We start from the raw sequence: 24639 nt of genomic DNA, 5'->3' as shown, positions 1-24639 counted from the left end.
ACAATGCAGAATAAGTTTGTGAATTACATATTTTCCTTTATAAATAATATCTTGTTAATGAAGATAATTCTAAAACATGTCACACTTTAACACGCATTAAACGTTTTGGTGCTTGGCCGAGGTTTTTGCCAAAATTTGAGACAACCAAATAGCATCAGATGGAGATATTTCATGTCTGGGATGATGGAAAAAAATGTGCTGTTCCTCAGATGGCTTTCCACAGTTTGAGATTTGAAATTAAAATGAATTCACCTTGTTGGAGCCTCTTTATCTGCATTGGTTAAATGTCTCTAGACCTGTGAATTAGCATTACCTTTGGTTTGCATTGTGATAGTGGATGGAAACGCACATTCATTTGCCATTTGTTCTGTTGATTTCCTGGAAATTTGGCATGTGTTTCTTCAAAGATCCAGAACAACATTATTTAAAGAATAAGGAGCCCCTTAAAGGTTTTTCTGTGAGTAGAAAAAACAATTAGTAAAGTGAACGTGAAGTTAGAAAGAGCTTACTTGTCCATCTTTTCACTGTTTTGTCTCCAGTGGGTCATGTCCTTCCTCCATCGAAGGTTCTCCTGGCTGCCAAAAGCGCTGCCAGACGGACTCCGCTCTAAACGATGAAGAAACATTATTTGCTTTCTTAATAGTGGTGAAAGCAGCTGAGTGTACACAGAAAAACGTGACCGACTCAGGTTTGCAGCATGCGTGTGCCAAAATACGCGCCCTCACCTAGCTGTCCCCGGCTGCGTCGCACCATTTCCTGCCTGGCCCCGATGCTGCCCAGGATGGCCTCCTCCAGCTTGGCCTTCATATCTTTGGACTTCTTAAATGTCAGGCTGTTCATGCGTTCGAACGCCTTCTTCCCCTGCATGGTGAACACAACATGGGCCTTGTATCCATGATGCACAGGGTGAGTGGACGGACAGAGAAGACACAGCGGGGAAGTTATTTGCAGCACAGCACCCAGCAAGCAGAGCAGGTTAGCAAGCAATGAAAGCAGCAAAGGTGGAAGCAAAGTACAGAAGTGCCAAAAGAGAACATAGTATAGTAGAAAGTGCTTGGAATAGAAGAAATGGATAATTGTAGCCCAGACAGCAGCATGTTGTCCATTTTAAATATTTTATCACCACAGTAGCCAAAGCATGTCAGAACGTTAACATACTAGTCCAATGAATAATAGAGCACACAGAAAAGTTTCAAGTCCAATCCCTCACGAGTAACAGCTTGACAGCAACATCGTGGTTAATGTAGTGGTTAAATATGACGGTTAATTCCATCCAAACAGTGAATCAGCGACTGTCGGTGTTACCTTGTACTCAAAGCAGGAAACGCAGAGGTAGAGGAGATCCAGCAGGCGGTTGAGCTGGGACACCGACAGGTCTGTGAACCACTTCTGCAACACCAGCTCGTCGGCGTTCTTCAGCACCCACAGCAGACAGATCAGCAGACTACGACTTGACTCGGCCGAGAAGCTCCCATGCTGACGACTCGCCTAGAGAGATCAGTCAGTCGGAAAAAAATTACAAAAATAATAAAAATAACAATGAGTTGCTTAAGGATTTGTACAAAAAATACACAGTAGGACACTTATTTAAGTGTGCAAGGTGTTTCGAAGAAGGACGACAGAGACCGTCTGACATTCACTTTGTTCTGCAGCTCCTCTTGAAAACTAAATTACCTGCGAGTTTAGCAAGAAGCTGCTTGGTCGGGACATTGGAGAGGCAGTGGAGGTGCCAGCTATCGCCATTGCAACAGTCTGACTGATCAAGCTGTTACCGTCTCCCTCTGCCTCTTCTCCGCCGCTGCCCACCGCTGCTCCCTGGGGACCGCCTGGTCGACCCCACTGGTTGTGGGACTCTAGCAACACAAGAAAAGGTAAATGCACTTGGAACAATACAGGAGGAAGAAATTACACAAGAATTTAAAGTGTTATGAGCGAGTCATTGATGCCAAGAAACTCGGTTGGCGTTCACATTTTTATAGAGTAAATGTGGCTCTTAAATGCAAACTTAAATGGAACACTATCAGAGTACAATTACATCTGAAGGAAGGCCCAGGAAGGCAGGTTCACCAGTGTAACTGGTTAAACGAGGACAATGAATGTGATAGTAATGAACTGAGGTTTATGTTAGGGGGCAACATTATTTGCATGTCAACTGATAACCTTTTAGGTTCCTGGGGAAATGCTACTAAAGGCCAAAATATTACTCCAGTGTTGCATTTGTTTGAAAAGCTCAGGGTATTTGACATTTTGCCACATTGAATCGCTTATCTGGGCCACAGTGTAATTCGGTTCACTCTCAATTTTCATTCAATTAAAGAGAAATCTGATTAGTGCACTGCATACTGTGCAGCAGGAAGAGAAGAACATGGCCCAACGTTAGATAAATATGAACAAAATGTGTTCCACGTTGAGCAAATAGTCAGCTGTCATGTGATCATGTTGTGTTATATTTTAGAAGAGAAATCAGTCCACCTGAAAGCCTCCATTATAACGGTTTAGCATCTCTGGCAATAAGCTTATGGTCATTTTAAATTAACGCTCATTTTTGGTACTGCGTTAGGCTACGTAGGGTCTGGGCTGTCGCCGTAGCCTGACGTGCACCTCCTGTAAATCTTGTTGACATAGTGGAGATAAGAAAGGTGCATGACCTGATTTGTAGCCAAATTTTAAGCCTATAAGACTTCAGTGCATCTCAGTTTTCCAGAAGCCGTTGCTACTTCTACAAAGATATCAGTATTGACTTACACCACTGTCTAATATTGTGTAGGTCTCCCTTGTGCCTCCAAAACAGTTGTGACTCATCAGAGAACGGCCATGGGCCTTCTTCTGCGTCAAATCGACACAGAAGTCTAAACCACCTATTAGTTTGTTAAAAATAGCTCATCATCTGTACCTGTAAAGTCGTGGAGCTGTGGGAGTGTTTCCATGACAATGCCAATGAGAGGCAGGTAAAGCATGGCAACTCGGGCCTTGACCTCCGGATCAGCATATCGAGGGTCAGAGTCGTGGCTGGACAGGAGGTTGTGAACAACGCTCACCACTTTCTTATGTAGACCAAACATCCTTCAGTGAAATGGTAAAACAAATATTAAAAACAAAGACATAAAATATATAATCTCAAGTTTTAAAAAATTCACACAGCGAAATTCATTAAATCTTTGCAAATATACTAACCCCTCATTTTCTGGGTCCAGTATCACTGATAGTTCAGACAGTACCAGTCCAGCCAGATAATGCTGCTCTCTGAAGGGGACAGACAGCTCAAACATGTTGGCTATCTTTTGATCCTGGACATGTGTAGAGAACCCAGAGCTCTGTGGGAGTCCCAACAAGAAAGATACCATTCATATTTTTTTCAGAGTGTATGTTTGTTAAAGACAGGAGATACAAGCGATCTGCGTCACGACATGGTTAATCTCCCTCAATCTATTTTTGTCTGACCTGTGAAGTCGCAGAGGACACAGAAGGAGAGGGGGAGGCAGGTGGGGTGAGCAGGCTGCAGGGCAGATTGAGGGTGACGTAGTGCTCGTGGCTGCAAACGATTCTCAAGAAATCGAGCCTCAGAGACTCCAGGGTTGGGTTCTGCAGAGCGTAAAGCTTTGTGGACACCTGGAGACAGGAAACAGGAAACATTTTAAAGTCTTGAAATATTCTCATAAAATGGTTGTTTATATATTCTAAAAAATGAAATGCTGTATTTATAAATCCGACATTCAACAGAAAAAAAAATCAATTCTTGCAATTTGATTCGCACAGTTCTACACTGCATGACCAAGCTGAATCATACTGAGATATCTAGATCATGTACCTGCTTCCAGTATGCCCTGATTAGAGTGAAGACAAATCCTCGGTCCATGACTGACAGCAAGTCATTGAGGAAGAAAGCCAGGCTAGTGTTTAGCCTCTCCACCAGCTCCAGATCCTAAGGGATGAGAAACACAAATTCCCTGTGTGAAGCAAGCCTCTAAAACACACGCGTACGTTCAAAACTGTACACCTGTGTGCCGATACCACGAGACACGTACCTTCTGGAAGCGAGACACGATGTCACCAGCAATGGTGCTGACCAGGGCTGTAATGTCATCCATGAAGCGTTCAGGGAAACGGTTCTTCCTGGGTGACTCCAAGCGTTCGGTGAAGTAAAGATGGTGGATAATGCTCTTTACCTGTGGCCAAGGTGAAGATGAGATGTAAGCTGTTGTATTTTACAGAGGAAGGACAGGAAGATCCAAGCTTTTTTTTTTTTTTTAGATTTACTTTCTTACCATGAGTTCGAAGAAAAACCAGGCCTGTTGTAGAGCGCCCTCCCGGACGCTGCCGCTGCTCACCACCCACTGGAGGGCCAACTCCTCATGGAAGAGCTGAGTAGGATTTTCAAAATAGATCAAGACCCAGGGGTGGGTTTGGGAGGGACAGGCAGGAGGAGGTGGAAAAAAAGCAATAGAGCCAAACAAAAATAATGTGAGGCATCAGAAATAGTATCCTAACATAAAATACAGTTCAGGCTACAAGTTGCCTATATCGTAAACAGGATTCCTAAATGTATGTGTGACATTTCGCTTAAAAAAAAAATAATAAAAGGAATTCTACCCCCACACTCAAATTAACCTGATTCATTTAGTAAAATAAAAGAAAAAAGTCCAGTAAAGCTCCTGCTTCCCACTGAAAATGAATTTCATAAAGCAAAAAGTGAGGTTAGGAGTTACACTTCACGTTATCAACACCAAAAACCTTCATGAATTCATGAAGAGTTTTTACAAAAACATAAGATAAGATTTCTTATCACCATGCAAACTACTGTATCTTTGTATTTAAGTACAACTTTCTAATAACGCTGCATGGCTGAAATATGTTTTTTATATGTAGAGAAGAAATCCTCTTTTTGCATGGTGAGAAGATTTCATTGCTCTTTTTTTTTTATTCTCTACTGTATACTGTGCATAAATAACATTCATCTGTGAGTGTGTTTTTATGCAAAAGTAACATCCAACACAGTCTGGCTAACACACTGACTCTTGTCCAGAATCTGGCAAGTCTTCCTAAATCTTGTTGATATAGTGGAAATAATTTTAAACCTATAGGATTCAGCGCATCTTAGGTTTTCTAGAAACTTTTGCTACTTCTACACAGACGTCAGTATTGACTTACACCAATCAGGCATAACATTACGACTTCCTAATATTGTGTAGGTCTCCCTAGAGCCTCCAAAACAGTTGTGACTCATCAGAGAATGGACATGGGCCTTCTGAGGGTGTCCTGTAGTTAGTTTGGGCCTTTGGGTCCTATGGGTTGATGGGAGGGGCCTCTGTGGATCATCCCACAATTACCAGGTCATTATCTTGTGCTATTCTTAATGTTTTCTTAATAGTTGTTCCTAAAGCGTTTTTGTGTGTGTGCCTGTGTCAGGCTGCATCCTGCTGGGGATGACTGCTGCCATCAAGAAGTGTCATTGCTATATCTTTATATTTCTAGTTCTTTCTCTCTCTTTTTTCAGAGTATTGTTATTTTGTGTATATTTTTTGCATATATTTTTTCAAAATTTTGTATGTGTTTCTTTTGGTAACTTTTTCCCTGTCGAAGTTTTCACTGTTTTCTGTATGTATATATTTTTTGCCAAATTCCATGCTACTGTGACAAGGAAATTTCCCATACGTGGGATTAATAAACATGTCTTATCTTATCTTATCTGCTATTGGGTGGGGGCGCCTGGTCTGGCCTAGGTGGGTGCTACATGTCTAAGTAACATCCACGTGAATGCCAGGTTCAAAGGTTTCCCAGCAGAACATTGAATTGTCACAAGATGTTCAATGTTATTTACTTCATCTGTCAATTGAGGGTGACGTAGTGCTCGTGGCTGCACTTTCTTATGTAGACCAAACATCCGATGAGCCAATATTGTGGCTCATCGGTGTAAATAGTCAGGTAAACTAAATATGCAGAGCACGACTGAGGAATCTGGTTCAAAGCTCTAAGGAAAACGCTAGTGAGCATTTCTTGGGAAGCTACTTTACTGTATGCTTAATAAACAATATGCTGACAGCTACCAAAATAACCACCTGTTTGCTTGTACAATATCTCCTCGAGGCTCAAAGCACCTGATTGAAAGGCAAACTGTGTTGGCATTTCTATGTGGCTGAGTGAATGATGCATAGTGAACGAAGACTTCCCAGACTACATGGATACAGCACACTGTATAAAGCCAGTCAGCCTTAGCCAGACTACAATCAGCATTCATTTCACATCAAAAACTCCTCAAACATATTCAGAACAAGAGGCAGATCAGTCACATACAGCATTCGACAAGACTCCACAACCACCAAACACGACACCAACCAATCCATAGGCACACATCCACAGACAAGACGAGGTGACGAGGCAAATAAGAGGTGGGCGGGGTTGGCTCCTCCCCCGGTGCAAGTGGCTCTACCTTTTTTGTGGGCAACCGTCCTGTTAAAGTTTGCAAGAAACTGGCGCTCTCAGTGTGCGAAGACATGCGATTGCCACAGCGCTCCATGGCCTATGAGTGGGATGAATGGAACGGTGACAGCAAGGTTAGTGGAGGAGCAACGGGAGCGTGGGGTTGCACGTTCTGCCGCAGCACACGAGCAAATGTGTGTGCTGGGTCATACGCCCCCCACACGCACGCACGCACGCACTCACACACACTTTTGTGATATGTTGCACAGACATTTCATACATGAAGACACCGAACAATTAGACACAGGACAGGGCCACAACACTTGAAAGTGTTGTACCCGTAATCTAAAACAAACAGTACACCAATAGTTTGATAGAGAGAGATGCAAAATGGCTACAATGGTCATCAATAAAGACTGATTTATTTTAATTGATATTAAAGGCCTTGCTTAATTGTGCGCCATTCTGCATCCCTCTGAGAGAAACATCACAGACATAAAATAGGACAAAGGGAAACTATCAAAGGTCTTATTACTGGTAGACTAAAATGATTTTTCCATTGTTCCATCCCAGGTTAAATGCTGACAGTGTACAAACTCTGTCCGTGTAGACACAAACATCTAAATTCAATTATGTAGGTGTTATTCAATAATTACAATATGTGTAATTAACTTTATGTCGGTTACCTGATGTGTAAATTAATGACAAACAAAGCCTAATGTCATGACAACTGAAAATGACAGAGGACACAACATCACATGAAGATGGAAAGTGAAGCAGACATGGACCTCTTGTGGATACACATTCACCCTCACAGATACACCATGCTCCAAAGACAAAGTGAATGGTATGCGGTGTTAGCAGAAGGTCATGCAGGTAACACTGGCGGAGAATGGAGGAAGTCAAGGAAGGAGAAAAGGAAATAATAACTGAAATAAAATTATTTTTAAAAAATCTAGTCTGCTGATGGATTTTTAACACTACTCTTTTTCTCCATCACTCCAACAATCCTCTGTGATGTACGTACACACAGAAAGATTATGTCTTGGCTTCAGGTTTAGCAATAACTGACCACTGTAAACCCAAAACGGATGATAAACAAGACATGGGATGAGGGGGAGGACAAAAGTGTCCCAAGAAGTTGCTGCCATGGGTAACTCTGGTCAAAGCTGGCATTGCAATATCTACAATATCGACTATTTTTCATGCAACTACAGAGAAAAAGAGTGGTGTTTAGAGGTGCTAGGCAAATAGGGATGACACCTGAGAATCTAGCATAACAGCAGGAGGGTCATGGAGGCGGCTGTGACTCCCATGTATGGGATAATGGGAGGGTTGTGATTTTAAGTTTATCAGAATACTGCAATATTCTGAAGTTTTGGTCTTTTGTGTCTTCGTGTTAACGGAGGCCACATTGTGCATGGCTTAGAAATCTATCTGGTTTGGAGAAACTTTGACTAAAAAATGGAGGGAAAATCACAGTCAGTGACTTAAAATGACTGTACAGGGGTTTATAATCGACTATAAAAAAATTATAAATGAAAAAATTTCAATTTCAATTAAAACCATACAAAAGATAGGGATTGCATCCATATCCTAACAATTCTCTTCCCATCAGTGACTCAAAAGCACACAAATAAACCAAAACTTCAATATCCCAGTATCCCATTCTGTGTGTATAAGGTTGGTTTTGTAGTGAGGTAAAAGTGGAGGTCGGGGCATTCATAAAACCACCTGCATGGTTTCTGGAGCAGACCCGGGGCTGGATCCCCAGGGGGCACTCTTACAGCCCATGGTGTGCACCCACGAGTTGGAGCGGTCTAAGCCCTAGGGGTGCCAAGGTCAAAGGACACAAGGCAGGCAGGAAGCAAAGGAACAAGTGAGCAGCGCGGGGGAAGGAGGAGGGAAGGAATAATGACAAGTTAAAGAGGTTCAGAGGTCAGGACTTCTGGAAGATGCCAAGGGCCCAAAAAGGTTAGCGGTCGTCAGTAAATTAGAAAATCCAAATCATCACCACAGAGGAGCAAAGCACAAAAGTTCTGTCTGTCCCTTTCTCTCTTGGTGTAAAACATAACTCCCCCTCCCTCAAAGACAAGAGAAGAAAGGTTTAGTTAAGTATTAGCAGCAAAGGGAACATTCATTAAAAGGGGGCTGCATCCATCATATCGTGATTACAAGAACAGCAAGGCCATCAGAAAGGCACATTACATCATTCACTCACTGCTCGTGTACTTTTTGGGTTAAAAATATGTTTGAGGTGGAAAATCACAAATTATACAAGACAGAACATGACAACAGACAAAATAAATGAAATAAAAAAGAACAAAGCAAGCCAGTAAAGACTGACAACACTGCTACCGTTGATGTCTTTACAAGAGATATATGACTACTGAAACAATATGCTGTTGTATCTTCTTGACAGCATCCGCTTTACTGAGCTGACTGTAAACTAAACACTGTGTATGCTTTTCACTACCTGCACACGCTGAGCATTGTTTGCACATGCATGAGCGTGTGTGTGTGTGGGTGGGTGGGTGTGCGACAGGTTGCTGTTACGGAGGTTAGAGAGATAAGATGTCCAAGCTTATGTTTAAGCATCGGATTTACAGTTTACATGTTTACAAGTCCCCTGGGTCACTGTGGATATAGAGGCCTCTACTAGTACAGCTTCCTTACAGGCGTCTGTCTAAAATACACCCTAAATCAATTTGCGAGTCTATATAAGAGTATGTTAAATAATTAACTATGACATCTGGCAATGGCCCAAAAAAATGTAATGGTTATGTCCAGAGGAGGACCACAGATAACGTTTTGAGTTTAAGAACAAACAGAATCTTTTGTCCTTTGACAACCTTACCTTGCTGCCGATGATGGAGCGCACCTCATCGTCGGGAGAGGTGGGCGTACCGGAGATGTCCGGATTGCTGTTGCTAAGGCTACGGGAGCGGTTGAGGTTGAGGCTGGCTGGTCGAACAGCCGAGCGAGCCATGGTGGCGTAGTGAACTGAACCTCCCAACCCTCCAGGGCCTGGGACGACACACAAAAGAAGAACAATGGGACGAGACACACCAAATACTAATTATTTCCCAAAGAATGTGTCACTTGAAGAGACAACTGTAACTATCATGCAAAAGGTAAAACAAGATTAAGAAGTACAGCAGTGGACAATATGTACCTGTTAAGGATGAGTTGGGGTCTGTGTCAGGCAGTCAGAGGACAAAATGGATGAAGTAGGAAAAAATGCAAAGGATAAAAAAAGAAATAGAAGACGAAAAATTATGACATGCAGGTAAAGGTTATAGGCACCCAGTGCAGGTGAGTTAGGGATAAGATGTAGTTAACTTAAAAGGAGAAAACAGAATCAATTAAGAAGAAGAAGAAGAGGAGATGAACTGTGCTGATCGTAACGTACCTGGCGATGGGGAGTTGGGGTCGGCGCTGGGCAAGCGGAAAACGTAGTGGATGTAGGAAGACAGGAGGCTGTTGCGGCCGTGCATGTCCTGGCTGGTGTCTAGGTACTTGTGGAGCCGGTTCACTATAGACGCCATGACCTCGAAGGATGCTTGGCCCAGATTCACTAAACACACAGAAGAGTTTTCTGCATTAGTGCTACTGTGCAGAATACAGAGGCACTGTAAAAGCAAAAACTGAAATTAAGAGCTTTAGGTTAAACACTGGATACCCAACTGTACTTAACATGTTTATTAACTCAGTTTTTTTAGTAAGTGCGATTCAGTACCATACCTATTTGTCCAGCAATGACTGGCGGGCGCACTACAAGCAACACCAACTTGTCGAGGAGGAGGTGAAGGAATCGAACGACTGGCTCCAGCTGGGAAGAGTTGAGGGCTGCAATGCTGGTCTTGAGCTCGGTCTCCAGGTTATTCTCCATGATGCGCATGTCTCCTATCCTGACTGGGAACATGTGCTCATCCAGGGCATGCACCAAGGCGAAGAACTTATCCAGGTACTGGTCCTGGGAACGCAAAGGGGAGAGGGTGAGCAAAACAAATGTTGGCACGACAGGAATGGGTGAATACATGGAGAAGGATGAGAAACAGAGAAATACGACAAAGACAAATGGTAAGAAAAAAACACGCAAAAAGTAGAAGTTACCAAACTACAATTACGTTAAAGGTAGAGAAACGTGAAAGAGAAAAACGGGCTAGAAAGACGACACACAAAAGTAAGCTTGGATCTCCTCGCCTGTACTCCTTCTCTAAGCAGAGAAGTTGGCCAACTGAGTAAAAACCGCAAAACGAACATTACTATAAGAACACCAGAGAACCCAGCGAGTTTAATCTGTGCCAGGAGCAGTGATTTACGAGCGCATTAGTAGCAGTTAGGCTCCCTGGGATCACAGTGAAGTCCTCTGCACCGCAGCCGACACAGAGATTTAGTAGATTCAGTAAATTACTGGCAAGGTAAGAGTTACCCACTAATAAACTGAGGCTGGGAAGGAATTATTGTCTAAATGTGAAAATATCGTGCGGTCGGTTCTCTCAACTTCACCTGAACTTTCAAATTATTGCCAGTGTGACACTTATGGAACTGATTATATGTCAACTACTTCTGCAATAAAGGTGTTTTATTTCTGAACAGCAGGTTATTTTAGTAATATAAGAGATTATACGCCAATATACAGTGGGTATATACATGATAACAGCTGGAAATATGTAATAGAGAGTGAAGTACTGTAAAGCTACTGTATAGAGCACTATTACCTGTGTGTGAATAGTTGAAACGGACACCACTTCAACGTTGAATACTCCTCGATGGTTGTCCACCCACTTCATTCCTGGGAGAGGAACCTGAAGTACAATAATACCTTTGTAACTCTGGGCTGCACAAAATGGAACAAGACATTTGTTCTGCTTTTAATAGTAACGCTTGAAGGCTTCTTGAAAAGGAATCTACCTCAACTAGCATTTTTTGTTTTACTTTTTTAATTAATCCATTCAATTTAAGTACACTTGCATGCTTAATAAAAAATTTGTCTTACATCTGGGGACAGAACAGAATAGGACTGTGGGGGTTTTTCAAGAGATACTGGAAGACAGAAGTGTCCCGTTCGCAGGCGCCCATTCTGCAACATGGGGATCCACTGGAAAGGGGAAAACAAAACATTTTAAAATATATATTCTGCAGCCACTTTAAAGGCTCATTGGCATGAATGGCCTAATTGTGTTTAATGCAACCACAATAATCGCTCGCATGTTGTCGTGGTTGTGCCTACCGTGTATCCAACAGGGGTCTCCAGTGGCGTGTTCTGCTTCTGCTGGCAGCTGACGTGGTAAAAGGTGAAGAGGATGTGGTGGTGGTCTGACAGGGAGGCGGGCAGCTTGATCTTGATCTCATCGTGGAAGTCAGGGGATCTGCACAATTATATAAAAACTATTCAATGATACAACTGTGTTACATTTAACGGACGCATAGAATAAGTAAGGCAGCTACCTCAAAATAGATTTGCATTCCTAACTATGCAGAGAGGTTAGGGTCATACGGTTCAGGCATCCCAACGTCACTCCACTTGCTAATTATATCCACACTGACTATGGATCTGCCACTGTCTGAACACACTATACAACCAAAACTTTGACAAAGCTTCTGTTAATGGGTAACAGCTCAATTGTTCTCTCAAAGTCTTTTACACAACTAGTTCTGGAAACAACTGAAAATGGTTGGCCCAACGTTTTCATATACTGGCTCGACATGTGTGCATACAAGCTATAAAATTGTTTATTAGTACATTTCCATCTCTGCAACTGCGAAAATAACAATTCCATTACCATCCATGCCGGGCGCAGGTTCATAGTGGAAGTTAAGTGATTTAAAACAAATAATTAATTTACGTAACACATCGCTATTCGCTCTAGCTGAATTCTTTGAGGTCCCACAGGAGGAAACTTTTCCTCCAGGCCAATGCCCAGAGACAAACAACAAACAGCAACAGCAGGCCCATCAACAAATCCACAAGTACTGGATGGAAAGGACCACAGCCGCTCAGAAGGGTCACAGAACAGCCTTCATTTCTCATGGGAACACGCATTTTTGGTTCTGGACCAGAAAAAAAAAAGTCCTGAAGAAGTATCAACACTAGCACCAGCTTTTGGTTTACTGGCTTGGCTTATTAAATCAAATCTCATAAAAGAGAGCAACTGTATTTATTTATTTTTTTAGCTACTCCACTTTCTGCATATGTTTATTGTTGCCAATATTGTCTGTATTCACTGTATTGATTGTTACGCATAAGCAACTCTTCTACTTCTTTTGCATGATTGACCTAGTCACAGTGGCACAACTTACTATTCACGAGTTGTTTCATTTTAGCCACAAAAAGTGTGACCTCTGGTTAAGACAAACGTCTGGATCTCATAAAACCACCTAATAGTAGTGATAAAACAGAAACCCCACAAAGACGGGGACAATCTTGCTCCAAGGACGCTACATGACAATACCAGAGTCACCGATTTCTAAAATAATGGAAAGAGTAGACGTTATGCTAAGTTTCTGTCACATTTCTGGCACTGCTACCGTGATCAATGCACTGCAACTTGAGAAAACACTTGAAAATAGACAAAACCCAAGCAAACTGATAATATATTTATATTTTACCATATTTGGCAACAGAAGCACACCATTTAGAAATACAACTGAAAATACCAAAAGCAAAACCAAATACAGAAAAACACAAAACAGCTGTGTCAAGAACTTGTGTTGACGTCCAGTATTTGTCAGTGGTAGCCTACCTGGAAATGAGCTAGAGTCATCTATTTGTTTGTTTTACCATTCTAATGGGATGATTCACTAATGCTCTGGCTCTCCAGTCAGAATGTCTCTTACCTGTTATGGTATACCACTGCTGTGTAGGCCTCTTTATAGAAATCTGCACAGCTGGACTTCCCAAATATCACCTGAGGAATTAAAACAAGAGTATTACAATGACATTCGGCATTGAGAACCAAGAAATGTATTCTTTTGGAATATGGCGTACCGGCATTGCATTGTTTGGATCCTCTCCATTCATAAATTGCACTTTCACTGTGATGTTGCGGGCGGACCCTTGACGGTTGGCAAAGTTAAGACTCTGTGGGTTCACGTAGAGCAGATTCCTGGAAACCACGCGTACATGTGCACAGACGCAGAGAGAGAAGAGAAAACAATGCACATCAGAGATTATTTATAGACTTGAGTTCATTTGCAAATCTTTGCATTCTGTTCTTATTTACATTTCACACAGAAGATCAACTTTGACGGAAATAGGGTTATGGATAAACTTAATAGCGATGCTTGTTTCCACTCAGTAAGCAACCAGGATCCATGACCGCTTACTCTGATATCTTAACCAAGCTTCTTTCAAAGGGCTTGACCTAGTTACCACCACAGTTACATCACATTCCATGACCTGATCAATTTAAAGGGGCAAGGTCGCCATGGTAGGTAAACTATATTCTGATTGGTAAACGCAGGAGGCTTGGCCTGTCAATAACCATGAAAGGTGAAACCTAAAAAAATCCTGAACTCTTTTTTTCTGTGAGAAAGGGAAAAGAGCGGCGTATGAGCTTAAAAGACAGTGGAGGGCATGTCTTAGTTGATATTGTACAACTAATTGATAAACCATAAACTTAAAGACACCCAGTGATGAGCTGTTCAGACCCTTGGTGTTCTGGGACCACTTGGGAGTTGCAAGCTTTGCACAATGGTAGTCCAGCCTCGTATTCTTTCAACAGTAACAGTCACTTCTAATTACATCATATATCAGCAAACGTTCCCCCAGCATTAACTGCATTGTATCATGCGGAATTAATGGTACTGGACTGCTAAAGATGATGGTTACTACACTGCTGAGAGTTGGGAGGAGGCACCAGAACAAGAAGTGTAAAGTAAGCTGGGATCAGCTGACAAACCGCAATGACGTAGTCCATTCTGTGGGGGACGGCCCCGCAGAGACCACAGCTGGAATCACAACTGACAAGAAAGCGTGGGAACCTTTGGCTGATGATTAGAATTTTACTTCACTTCTCTTTCTGTTAACCTCCACCCGGCGTGTCCTAACAATTGCAGTAGCTGCTTTGAAGTGGATTGCTAAACTTGAACTGCAGTACCCCCCGGGATGACTCAACTGTGGCAAAGCTGAAATGCCCTTATAAGCACAAATGGAAGCATCTCTGATTGGTCAGGTCATCTCATAAGATTTAACTTAGGTTAATCAGTACATGTAGGAAGGCAAACTTTACACAGCAAACTCGACAGCATCACTTGTGCAGGTGGCAACAGGCAGCTTCACTATTTTAGGTTGAGAGGCTACGTAAGAGGAACACAATACTGTTTACCAACTCTGAATGAAGAGGATTACTTGGTCAACAATAGGCCAAAATAATCAGCTGATATCACAGCATGTAGAAAAGAAAAATGCCAGTAACAGCAATGAAGCCGTATCACTAGGACAACTTTTTGGGGAAACTATCAAATGGGAGAATAGTGCTGAAAAGCTTTGGCTACAGAAATACTGACTGCATGCTATTTAATAGCAAAGAAAACCAACTAGTATTGCACATTTCCTCATAATTCTTAAAAACTTCACTCAAAGTCCAACTTGCTGTTGTAGAGAAAATGGATCTGCATGTAAGGCTAATTACTGTGTATTTAATTTAGTACAGTCTTAAGTGCTACTTGATAGTGAACTGGCATCATTAGATTACATTCCGACTGCATTAAAAATATATATATTTTATCGACAAATCATGTCTCCAGCTTAGCTCACTCAGATTTTTTCACATATTCTTCCAAATCAATTTGGTAGAAAACAAATCACCGGGGCGAATCTGCTATTTGACATCCCTTATGTCTGAGACTAAACTAATTTTATTATTCACTGTGTTCTTTTTTGTGCAAGCAGCAATCTGAAAAACCAATTCAAGAAGTTAATAATAAATTAATAAAATCTTTCTAAATGCATTTAAACAGCTAGCCAAAGACAGAAAGTGAGTCATGCATGGAGTGAGAATTTCAAGTAAACCTATTGCAAGAACATCACTGATCATATTCATGATGAGGAACCTCTAGATACAGATAAAGTGAATAATATTTGAATTCACTGTCCTGACAGTGTCACTGTCCCAACTGCCTGGGAATCCATTACCACTGAACAACTGAAACTGTGTATACCATGACAGAAGTCCAGAGAGAAAGGTTACAGTAGACCAGGTTAGGTTCGAACTCAAACCACAGCACTTACCACTGGGCTGCAGATAAGAATACTGAATAATAATGTTTCCAGGTTTATGCTGATAAGGCAAATTCCTTGCACTTTTACTCAGTTCACGGCCAATGCTTTTTACCACAATAACTTCTACTCTGTTTATACGAAAAAGTAACTTTCCTTCATTACGAAGAGCTGAGGTTATTCTTTCGACCGCAAATTACTAGAGGGAGCTCATTAGGGTGGCCTTGTGGTATTTTAAGGTGCACAGTAACAGCCAGGGTGCTAAAATGTTGAGCCAAAGCTGGAGGCAAAGGGCCAAATATTTGAGCAATTTCTGCTATGCGTATGATTTTATAATGATGTCACAACCCAGCCTTCTAGCATACAAAGTGACACATATCTCACCTTAAGTGAAACAGGAAAAACATACATAACCAAAACCAGAAATTAAGTGATAAAAAGCAGCAGAAACAGAAAACACCCATAAAAATGTATGTATTTGAGCAGCACACTTATTCTAGAAAAGCAGAACCATTTAGTGTTAAACGCCACAAGAATAATTTTTTATATTCCAATTAAATACTCCACCAAGTCATTTCACTGATTAGTTCCCCCTCCGCGATTGAAGGTGGTCATATTTCACCACCGCTGCAAGTCTGCGTGAAACAACTTACTTAAGAATGTCCCATAAAGACTGTTTTTTTTTTGTTTTTTTTACGACAGAACTCGGTGCACCAGAACGATCCTTTAAAAGCTGCAAGCCAATCAGCAGACTATCTATTCTGCCTTTCATGTCTGGCGGTATCAAAAAATATCACACGAGGTATGACAAACTTGAAAAAAATAAATAAATTACAAGACTGGGCAATAAAACCATGACGATGAGTACACACTGTCCAAACTCTCCAACATCACTCATGCCCCCGAAGCTCAACCCCGGCGCTGATGACAGGCCAGCTCCCCCCAACCCACACAAAAGGAGGAGAGAGACAGGAAGAGAGAGACTGGTGCTAGGCTGATTCAGCATGATACTAAATCAAACCCAGGAGCATTAATTACACGCAGCATTATCAATCACAGCAAAGGGTGTGCAGGGTTATAAGGTTTGAGACTGATCAGACAGAGGATCCATCAGAAACGGCGATGGGCATTGTTGGCTTTCTGCTGATCAGCTAAAGTGCTGCACCACAGATGGAGAGCAGGGTAGGGTAGGGTAGGGTGTGGTATAGAGGGGATTGGGGTTAAATGGTTAGCAGAGCGGGAGGGGGCGAGGGGTGTATATGTCATTTGCTCACTGCTGTGATTTGTTTGTTCTGGAGAGGGAGGGCTCGAGGGGGATTTGGGTGGAGGTGGGGTACAAAGCCAAAAACATAGTAGGGTTTAATGATCAGCTAATCCCCCCCTCCTTTACTGAGAGGGCAGTATATAACACAGGGCAGGCTGCTGCTCTCACATCATTTTACCAGCAAGGAAGTCTGGCTTATAGGCAGAGGGAGAGAAAGGAGCATTGAGAAGAGGAGAGCAAGAGCAGCAAGTACAACACAATCCAGGATTAGAAAAGAAAATCGTCATGAAGCTATTTTGCGTTTTGTTTGTCCTAAACGGCATCGCCGCCACCATCTGTCTGGAAACCTCAGAGTTTACTACCCAGCCTTCCCAGGCATTCACCACAGCACCGAGCCCAACTGAGGCCAAGTCTCGCTTTGCCATGCTGGATGACGTTCGCCTGCTAGCAAACGGCCTCCTCCAGCTAGGCCAGAGCTTACGGGAGTTCGTCCACAAGACCAAGTCCCAGATCAACGACATCTTCCAAAAGCTGAACATTTTCGACCGCTCTTTCTACCAGCTCTCGGTGGTCACGTCAGAGATTAAGGAGGAGGAAGAAGAGCTGAAGAAGACCACCAATTTCTTGAAGGCCAACAACGAGGAAATCAAGAACTTGTCGCTGGAAATCAACTCTAAGATCAACAACATCCTGCAGGAGCGTACCCAGCTGCAGAGCAAGGTGGGGAGCCTTGAGGAGAGGCTGAAAGGGTTGTCACAGAGCATGATTCCCGCTGACCAGCTGAGAGAAATCACAACACTCAAGGTAAGAAGCTATTACTTTCTGTTGCAAGTACACCAGCTAAAGCAGACGTATCCAAAAAGTTAATGATGAGCAGACAAGTTGTTATTGCACCAAGAGGTTCCCTCAAATTAATTTAACAAGTAGAATTAATTCAACCAACACCAACCAGCATGACGCTTAAATTACTGACGAGCATTTTTCAGAAAGAGCGACGGGTCTAAGATACGCCAATGGCCACAGTTCATGATAAACAATGTGACTTAACAACATTTCACATTATTGTTTCAAGCTGAATTTTCAAGTCACAAGACAATGTGTGTAACTCATGAGCTGCAGAATTGTACTTCTTTATACTGCCCAAAGGAAAGCTACTTAAAATATTTGTTGTATTCTTGTTTGTGTGAGCTTTAGACTGTTTTCGTTGTCTTAATGATAAAATGAATAATTCCAATGACTGAATAGTTCTTCTTTAAAATGCTGTTAAATTAGTAGGTATAACTTTTGTTAAATTTTTTTTAATCATGGTATTTTCAGGAAGTAATCCAAGCTCAAGAGAAAACAATCACCAGTCTTCTGGACGCTGTGAGGGAGCAGCATGATCAGCTCGATCACCAGAAATTCAAGATTAAAAACCTGGAGGAAAAGGTACTTAATGTTGTCTTTAAAGCCTAAATGTCTGAGAGGACTATAAGTGGATTCAAATTCTGCTAGGGAAATTGCTGACAACAACATTTAACATCAAAGATTCTTTTTGCATTCTCTTGCAGCTCAGCTACGACACTTTTCAAGACACCGTTGATAAGCCCGCAGATTCTGACCATGCTGCTGCTGATATGTTCGAATATCTGACAGAAAACTCAACTGGCCGGGACACAAACTGTAATTATTTAAAACCTTAAAAACTTTCTAAATAAAAAAATATTACCCAAAACAAAACAAAAAGATTGAAATTATTATTATTTTTTTTTTCATGTGTTTCAGATTTCCCTGTGGACTGCGGTGAGTTGTTTAACAGGGGAGAGGCTAACAGTGGAATTTATGTAATCAAACCAAACCAATCAGAGCCATTCAACGTTTACTGTGAAATGGGTTCAGGTGGGTAAGACTTTGGGAAAGCACATTATCTATGATAAGGAAGCTTTCTGATCCTTGAGTAGATCCTTCTGTGTAGTTTGCACAAGTATAACTTCACCTGAAGTGTATCCATTATTCATTCTACAGATGGGGGTTCAACTGTCATCCAGCGCAGGGTTGATGGTTCAGTGGATTTTGACCAGACATGGGAAAAGTACGAAAAAGGATTTGGAAATCTTGAAAGTGAGTACACTTTATGTTTTTTTCACTTTGTATTAAACCTCTTCAATTACTAGAATTTCTCAAAACAATCTAAAGTTTGAACTTGATGGAAAAATGTCTTAACATAAGAGCTTGTTTGTCAGTAAATCAGTTGAATGTGTGAGAGGAGCACTGTCGCACATGTAATGACTACTACCTTAACCTGCAAAGACTTTTTAGGAAGGGATTCATTCAGAAGTACTTCCTATTGTCATGGTCACCAGAAATAGTACTTGTTGCATATCATCCCTGAACCGACAAAGTGACTTCCTGTATTGTCTGACTACACAGTCTGCTTGGCAGCTTTCCCTGTGACACATGATACACTCAGGGAGGCGTTCATAGGAGCAGCCATGCTGCATTTCCAAAGAAATGGAGTAATGATTTTTACAGCTGTTACAAAATTCTTTCACAACTGTCTGCCTAACAATTATACCTTACATGCTGCACCAAGCGTTTTCTAGTAAATATAGGCGACTCACCTTATTGGAAATTAAATAGAAATTGATAAAGTAATGAATAAGAGGTTCCAAACTACATAACAACTGATGGTTGTGTCATGCAGAGGACTTCTGGCTGGGCCTGAAGAAGATCCACAGCCTTACGCAACAAGGGGTTTACATCCTGCGTGTTGATGTGGAGGACTGGAAGGAGCAAAAACACTGGGCTGAGTACCACTTCTCACTGGAAGGTCCCTCTAAGGACTACCCGCTGCATGTCAGCCACTACTCAGGTGACCTGCCTGATGCCATGGCTAACAGCACCGGCATGAGATTCACCACAAAAGACAGAAATAATACCAACCTGCAAACCTCCAACTGCGCTCGGAATTACACAGGTACAGAGTTTTACAAGCTGATTCGGTGCAACTAAATAATGGACTGCAGTGCAGACAGTTTTGGTATTTGTCAAATAATAAATGTATGTGTCCTGACTCTTTTACAGGTGGCTGGTGGCTCAGTGCATGCGGCGAAACCAGCCTTAATGGAAGGTACTTGTGGCTTAAGACAAAGGGACGGTCCACGAGAAGGAAGGGCATTTACTGGAAGCCTGGCACAGGGTCCTCCTACTCCCTCAAGATGACCAAAATCACCATACGACAGGTCCCACCTGCTGATAGCTCCAACTGAACCCCGCAGCTCATTACTTTTCATACAATACTGCTGGCATTTTTCAGATGCATTGATAATATGTAATAATCAGACAAAGTGTTCCGTATAAAGAAGAAGCAAAGTAATGCAGGCTTTACATCTACACCAGACGTATCTGCGATATTAAGATGATTGCTTTCCAGCACCATTTGTTCAGCGGTTGAGAAGTCAGAAAATGCTGAAGTCAGAAAACTGTTGCAATGATGCAACCATGACATGTAGGTTGTTAACCTTCTGGGTCTGCTCCAGCAAGGACAGTAAAAATGGCATTATGCAAGCACTGCAATCACTTGCAAAGTAGACATATCGATCAAAATCAGCAGCCCGATTCAGTGGTGGCCTGCAAAACGCCACGGTGCTGTAGTAGGTTTGAGAACTAAGAAGAGATTGGAAATACAAAAACTGAGATAACCATCCTCTAAGTGAAAGTACATTTATTTGACAGCTTCTATGTCAGCTATGATATTTTAAAGTGTATTTTATAACTGTGATGTGAACCTGCATGTTACCAGGAACAACAGTCATCAATGCAAAAATGTTAGTTTATAAAGCATGCAAATTTATATCAGTCAGGGCTAAAGAGAAACATTGCATGTCCAATATCTGAAAGATCACCATACTGCTACCATTTTGTCTAGTGAAGCCTTCTAGTTTATTTTCCTGGTATTTAAGACTGATTCAATCTTAGTTTCAAAAAAATCATCTATAAAGTGGTACCATTTCAGCATGGACAAAATACTGGAGATGCAAAGCTTTGGCCGCGCACTGATTAAGTTTTTCCTCTTTTGTCTGTTCTGTTTTGTTTTTCTATTCTGTAAAGTATTTAAACCATGCCTATGCTACTATATGAAGTATGCTGGTATTTTTGAGAAACATCATTTCTGTGCATTTCCTATGTTACTGAGTCATATTGACTTTTTTTTTTTTTTCCATTATTACAACATAACTCGCCGTGCTGTAAATGCGCCTCATGCTAACAAGTCTTTGTGGGAAGTAGCTCTGTGTGCTAACAAATCATATTTATGAAGACGAAATAAATCAATCTGTCCAACATAATGTGGTTTTGAGACTTTGCATGGAACCAATTAGTATTTTGAGGAAACTATGGCAGAGGTGACACAAAAGCCAATAAATGGACTTGATATAACACAGTCAGAAAGAAGGTAAGACTACTGTGAGACTACTGTAAAGCCATTGAGCCAAGATAAATATTCAAGACAACAAACAAGTCCATTTAACCCACTTCTGCTGCCAGTCTGGGCTGGATCATTTAGGTCTGTCATTAGTTAATCTACAATGGGAAGGCCCCAGGTTATGAACAAGGTTATAGATTTGTGCTAGTGAGGCCCTCTCAGCTATGTCTGGTCAAATCAATCTCTCCAAGTGACCTTGATAAAAATAGACTTTGTTCAGGTTGAATATGTACATAAGAACACAGATCGTGTGTGCCAGTGTATTCAGGTCATACCGCCAGCTGTGGAAGTTCTGGCAGACATGTGGTAAACATTAACAAGCCACAGTGTAAGTCATCATTAAAAGCCCTGAGCCTTTAATTAAAATCTTCCCTTGGGGGACAAATTACCCATGCGTAGCCTCCCTTTCAAAACAGAAGAAAAAAAGTGTGTAAACTCCCACTGAAACATAGTACTAATAGAAAATGTTAATCAATAAGTGAGCAAACTAATATATGCCTCGGCGACAGGTAGCTTGACAAGGCAATTTAAACAGCCTGTACAACATACTCAAAGGTAACGAGGAAAGAAAACACGGCAAATTAATATAGTCTCCAGGCAAAGTTGACTTTTTCCGTACCTGTATGTAGTGTTTGGCACATAGACGTCCCTGGCAGGGAACTCCAGGATCTCCCTGGTGGGGCGTACCCTGCTGTCTGGGTATGGTTTAACCTGCAGGAGGTCTGGGGTCAAGCAATAGTGGGGGTTTTCCGGAGCTGGTGAAATATCCAACTTCAACTGGGCTGAGGCGGACAGTCACACGGGATGGAAGGGGAAGAGAGCAGGGAAGATATTAATTTGAAACAGAGATGGTTCGAATCATAAAATTCAATAAATGGAACTGCCTTGTGTTTATTTGTACCTGTTATAGGTCTGAGCCTCCTCAGCACAGAAGAAGGCCTTCTCATATCAGCTAGGAACTTATACAAATCCTCGTCACTAAGCCTGTCCCCCTCCTAAAAAAAAAAAAAAAAAGAGATTACTGACTAATCTCCATGTCTGAGAACATGCAGTATTTAAAATACATGTACTCAGCACATTAGTGTACAGTATATGTTCTTGCAGGGTCAGATCTGCAGACCTGTTTGAAGAAGTTGGTGATGGTAAGCGTTGCAGGTCGGAAACCTGTAAGACTACATGATTCGTCGCCACTGGTGGTCCTCTCCAGGGAACGCCTGCCCATGATGCTCGAGTTCCTCCGTTCTGACCACGAGCCTTTTCTCTCTGCACGAAGACAATAAAAGAGATTTCAAGCTTTTAAAACTTCTTTCAAATAACAGCAAATGTTTCTACAGTATCTTACGTGACACAGAACATTCTCTGATCTAAATATAGATTTTTCCCGTCTGCCCAGCGACAGAAAGTCAGCCACGACGGTCAGCATCAAAGACACTTTTCAAGGTCAAAGGCTGGACAAACACCATGGGGTCAAACTCAAAATAACACACCATGGATCAATACGACGGGAAACGCTGTTTGGATATTTTGTCCTCTGTTTGAAACTTGCCTTTTTCACTATTTGTCATGGAAGTTGTTTTTAGATAAAGATCTAAAGTGTGGTAATGTACTGACATGCCCATGAGCTTCATGCGTGACCACCCGTCTGTTATGGTCTCAGTCCCCAGATAACCGTTAACACTGAGACTATAAGTGGGCGTTAACACATTAATAATATATTTTTTTCTCTCTCTCTCTCTCTCTCCACTGTCACTGCTAATGACTTCATACTGAGATGCCTAGTCTGTGTTTACATTTCAAGCACAAAAGTGTGAAGGCTTAAAGGGGGAGGCCAGACCTGAGAGGCTCATCTCCAGCTCTGTGTCTCTCTCAAGACTGCCAGCGCTGTTGACAATGTTCATTAGATGGATGGCGGTCCACGCGAACGGCATCCGGTACCGGCCTAGGCGCTGGCAGAACTGCTCCGACTGGCCGCGAAGCTTCTCCAGCTTCTCCTTGTTCTATAAAAAAAATTAAATGCAAGTATTAGTAAATAAAAAACACCTTACAACTTACACAATAATACTAAATGACTAATTTACAGAAAAAATAAATCATACACTGCGATACCTATAGGTGTTAAGCATCTAATTCACCCGATCATACCTTTGCAGCATCCGACTCTTTGAAGACCATGTAGGGCTCTGCACATTCTCCAATATCACCTTGCTGCAGTACCTTTTCCAGCTGTTGACAAAGCACACACAGTTCTCAGAATGCAGCCATTTGGTGATCATACAGATCAAAGACTGACTGTTAAATAGTATTAAATATATTCTTTAATTAATGCTTTAATTCGTGCACTTCATTCGCTACAGTCTTTTTGAACTGAGCGAGTCCCAGCGTAGCAATTTCTCCCCTGCAGAGTATTACATTATGTATAACGGTTTCACCTTGATGACTAGGAAGACATCCTGGGAGGGGTAGGTGATAGAGAATATGGCGGAGCGTGCCAGCGTGGAGATGGCCGCCGTCTGAATGTGCGGCCGTAACATCCCTTTCGTCTGCTCAGAGTTGAGGTCGAAGAAAAAGTTCTCTGAAATCTGAAGACACATACACAAGTAATTATTATTTGAGCATAACAAAAGTAAATATATAATCATATGACTACACCATCACAACAAGTATATTTTTTAAGTGAAAAGCTGGGTTACTACAACACGACATCTCTCAAAATGGGCAATATATATATGAGAGCTCTACTTATCGGGGCAACTGCTACCCTCTAGTGTTTGTTCACTAAAGGGGAGCAGAACGAAGCAGCACTGGATTGGCTTCTTCAGATAGATACATAGTTTCAGTGCATGATTTAACGGCATTCCCAAAAGCACAACAGGCTCGCTACATAAAATTTTATCGTCCACTCATCAAATCCGTTTTGGCCCCCTATACAATTTTAATGGCTTGCAGAAGTGACGCAACAACTCAGTGCAGAGAAGGCACTGGAAAGCATAACAGCTTACCTTTTTCTTTTCCTTGACATCGTATAAGGCCAAACTAGCAAATATGGGTTCAATTTCGATCTCGAACCTTCAAGGGGAAAACAAAAAGGAGTGGGTCAGCAGAAAGCAGCAGTTAAATAAAAAGAGCAACATGGGCTTTTTTTTATTAAAAAAAAAAGGGAAAAAAAAGGTTGTCCACCACTTACTTCAAGGACAAGCACTTGACGAGTAGCCTCTGTCCAAAGTGTTCTTTAGGTACTTCAGGCACACAGTGGCGCTCAATGGGCTCCTC

At 41.8% G+C, this 24639-nt stretch overlaps 2 protein-coding genes across 12 annotated transcripts in view; one reads left to right on the top strand and one right to left on the bottom strand.

Annotated features, from left to right (window-relative positions):
• dock7 (dedicator of cytokinesis 7) overlaps positions 1-24639 on the bottom strand; it is a 41100-nt gene that overhangs the window by 9797 nt on the left and 6664 nt on the right. For 3 of the 11 annotated variants that reach the window (XM_084549081.1, XM_084549084.1, XM_084549085.1), the window contains exons 7-34: positions 24554-24639; positions 24369-24435; positions 23799-23948; positions 23512-23592; positions 23204-23366; positions 22490-22632; positions 22271-22364; positions 21989-22151; positions 13412-13529; positions 13261-13331; positions 11654-11792; positions 11420-11521; positions 11142-11228; positions 10162-10393; positions 9830-9994; positions 9593-9613; positions 9275-9444; positions 6428-6517; positions 4266-4361; positions 4026-4166; positions 3809-3922; positions 3442-3609; positions 3175-3314; positions 2894-3063; positions 1675-1853; positions 1306-1488; positions 726-885; positions 510-606 (exon numbers count right to left, since the gene is read on the bottom strand). In XM_084549081.1, the coding sequence (XP_084405207.1) occupies positions 510-606; positions 726-885; positions 1306-1488; positions 1675-1853; positions 2894-3063; positions 3175-3314; positions 3442-3609; positions 3809-3922; positions 4026-4166; positions 4266-4361; positions 6428-6517; positions 9275-9444; positions 9593-9613; positions 9830-9994; positions 10162-10393; positions 11142-11228; positions 11420-11521; positions 11654-11792; positions 13261-13331; positions 13412-13529; positions 21989-22151; positions 22271-22364; positions 22490-22632; positions 23204-23366; positions 23512-23592; positions 23799-23948; positions 24369-24435; positions 24554-24639 (3590 nt within the window). Of the gene's footprint in view, positions 1-509; positions 607-725; positions 886-1305; positions 1489-1674; positions 1854-2893; positions 3064-3174; positions 3315-3441; positions 3610-3808; positions 3923-4025; positions 4167-4265; positions 4362-6427; positions 6518-8151; positions 8245-9274; positions 9445-9592; positions 9614-9829; positions 9995-10161; positions 10394-11141; positions 11229-11419; positions 11522-11653; positions 11793-13260; positions 13332-13411; positions 13530-21988; positions 22152-22270; positions 22365-22489; positions 22633-23203; positions 23367-23511; positions 23593-23798; positions 23949-24368; positions 24436-24553 lie in introns of all 11 variants that reach the window. The other 8 variants (XM_084549086.1, XM_084549087.1, XM_084549088.1 and 5 more) reach the window with 4 other exon arrangements.
• On the top strand, positions 17193-21268 carry angptl3 (angiopoietin-like 3; the record flags this gene model as incomplete). Its single annotated transcript, XM_084549095.1, has 7 exons — positions 17193-17711; positions 18225-18335; positions 18458-18569; positions 18672-18785; positions 18912-19007; positions 19591-19863; positions 19971-21268. The coding sequence occupies 7 exons, from the start codon at positions 17193-17195 to the stop codon at positions 20153-20155; spliced, it is 1410 nt and encodes a 469-aa protein (XP_084405221.1). The 3' UTR covers positions 20156-21268.

The sequence above is a fragment of the Chelon labrosus genome (assembly GCF_963514085.1).
Source record: "Chelon labrosus genome assembly, chromosome: 7".
Lineage (NCBI taxonomy): Eukaryota > Metazoa > Chordata > Actinopteri > Mugiliformes > Mugilidae > Chelon > Chelon labrosus.
The sequence above is the reverse complement of the archived record's forward strand: the minus strand, read 5'-3'. Positions and strand labels throughout refer to the sequence as shown.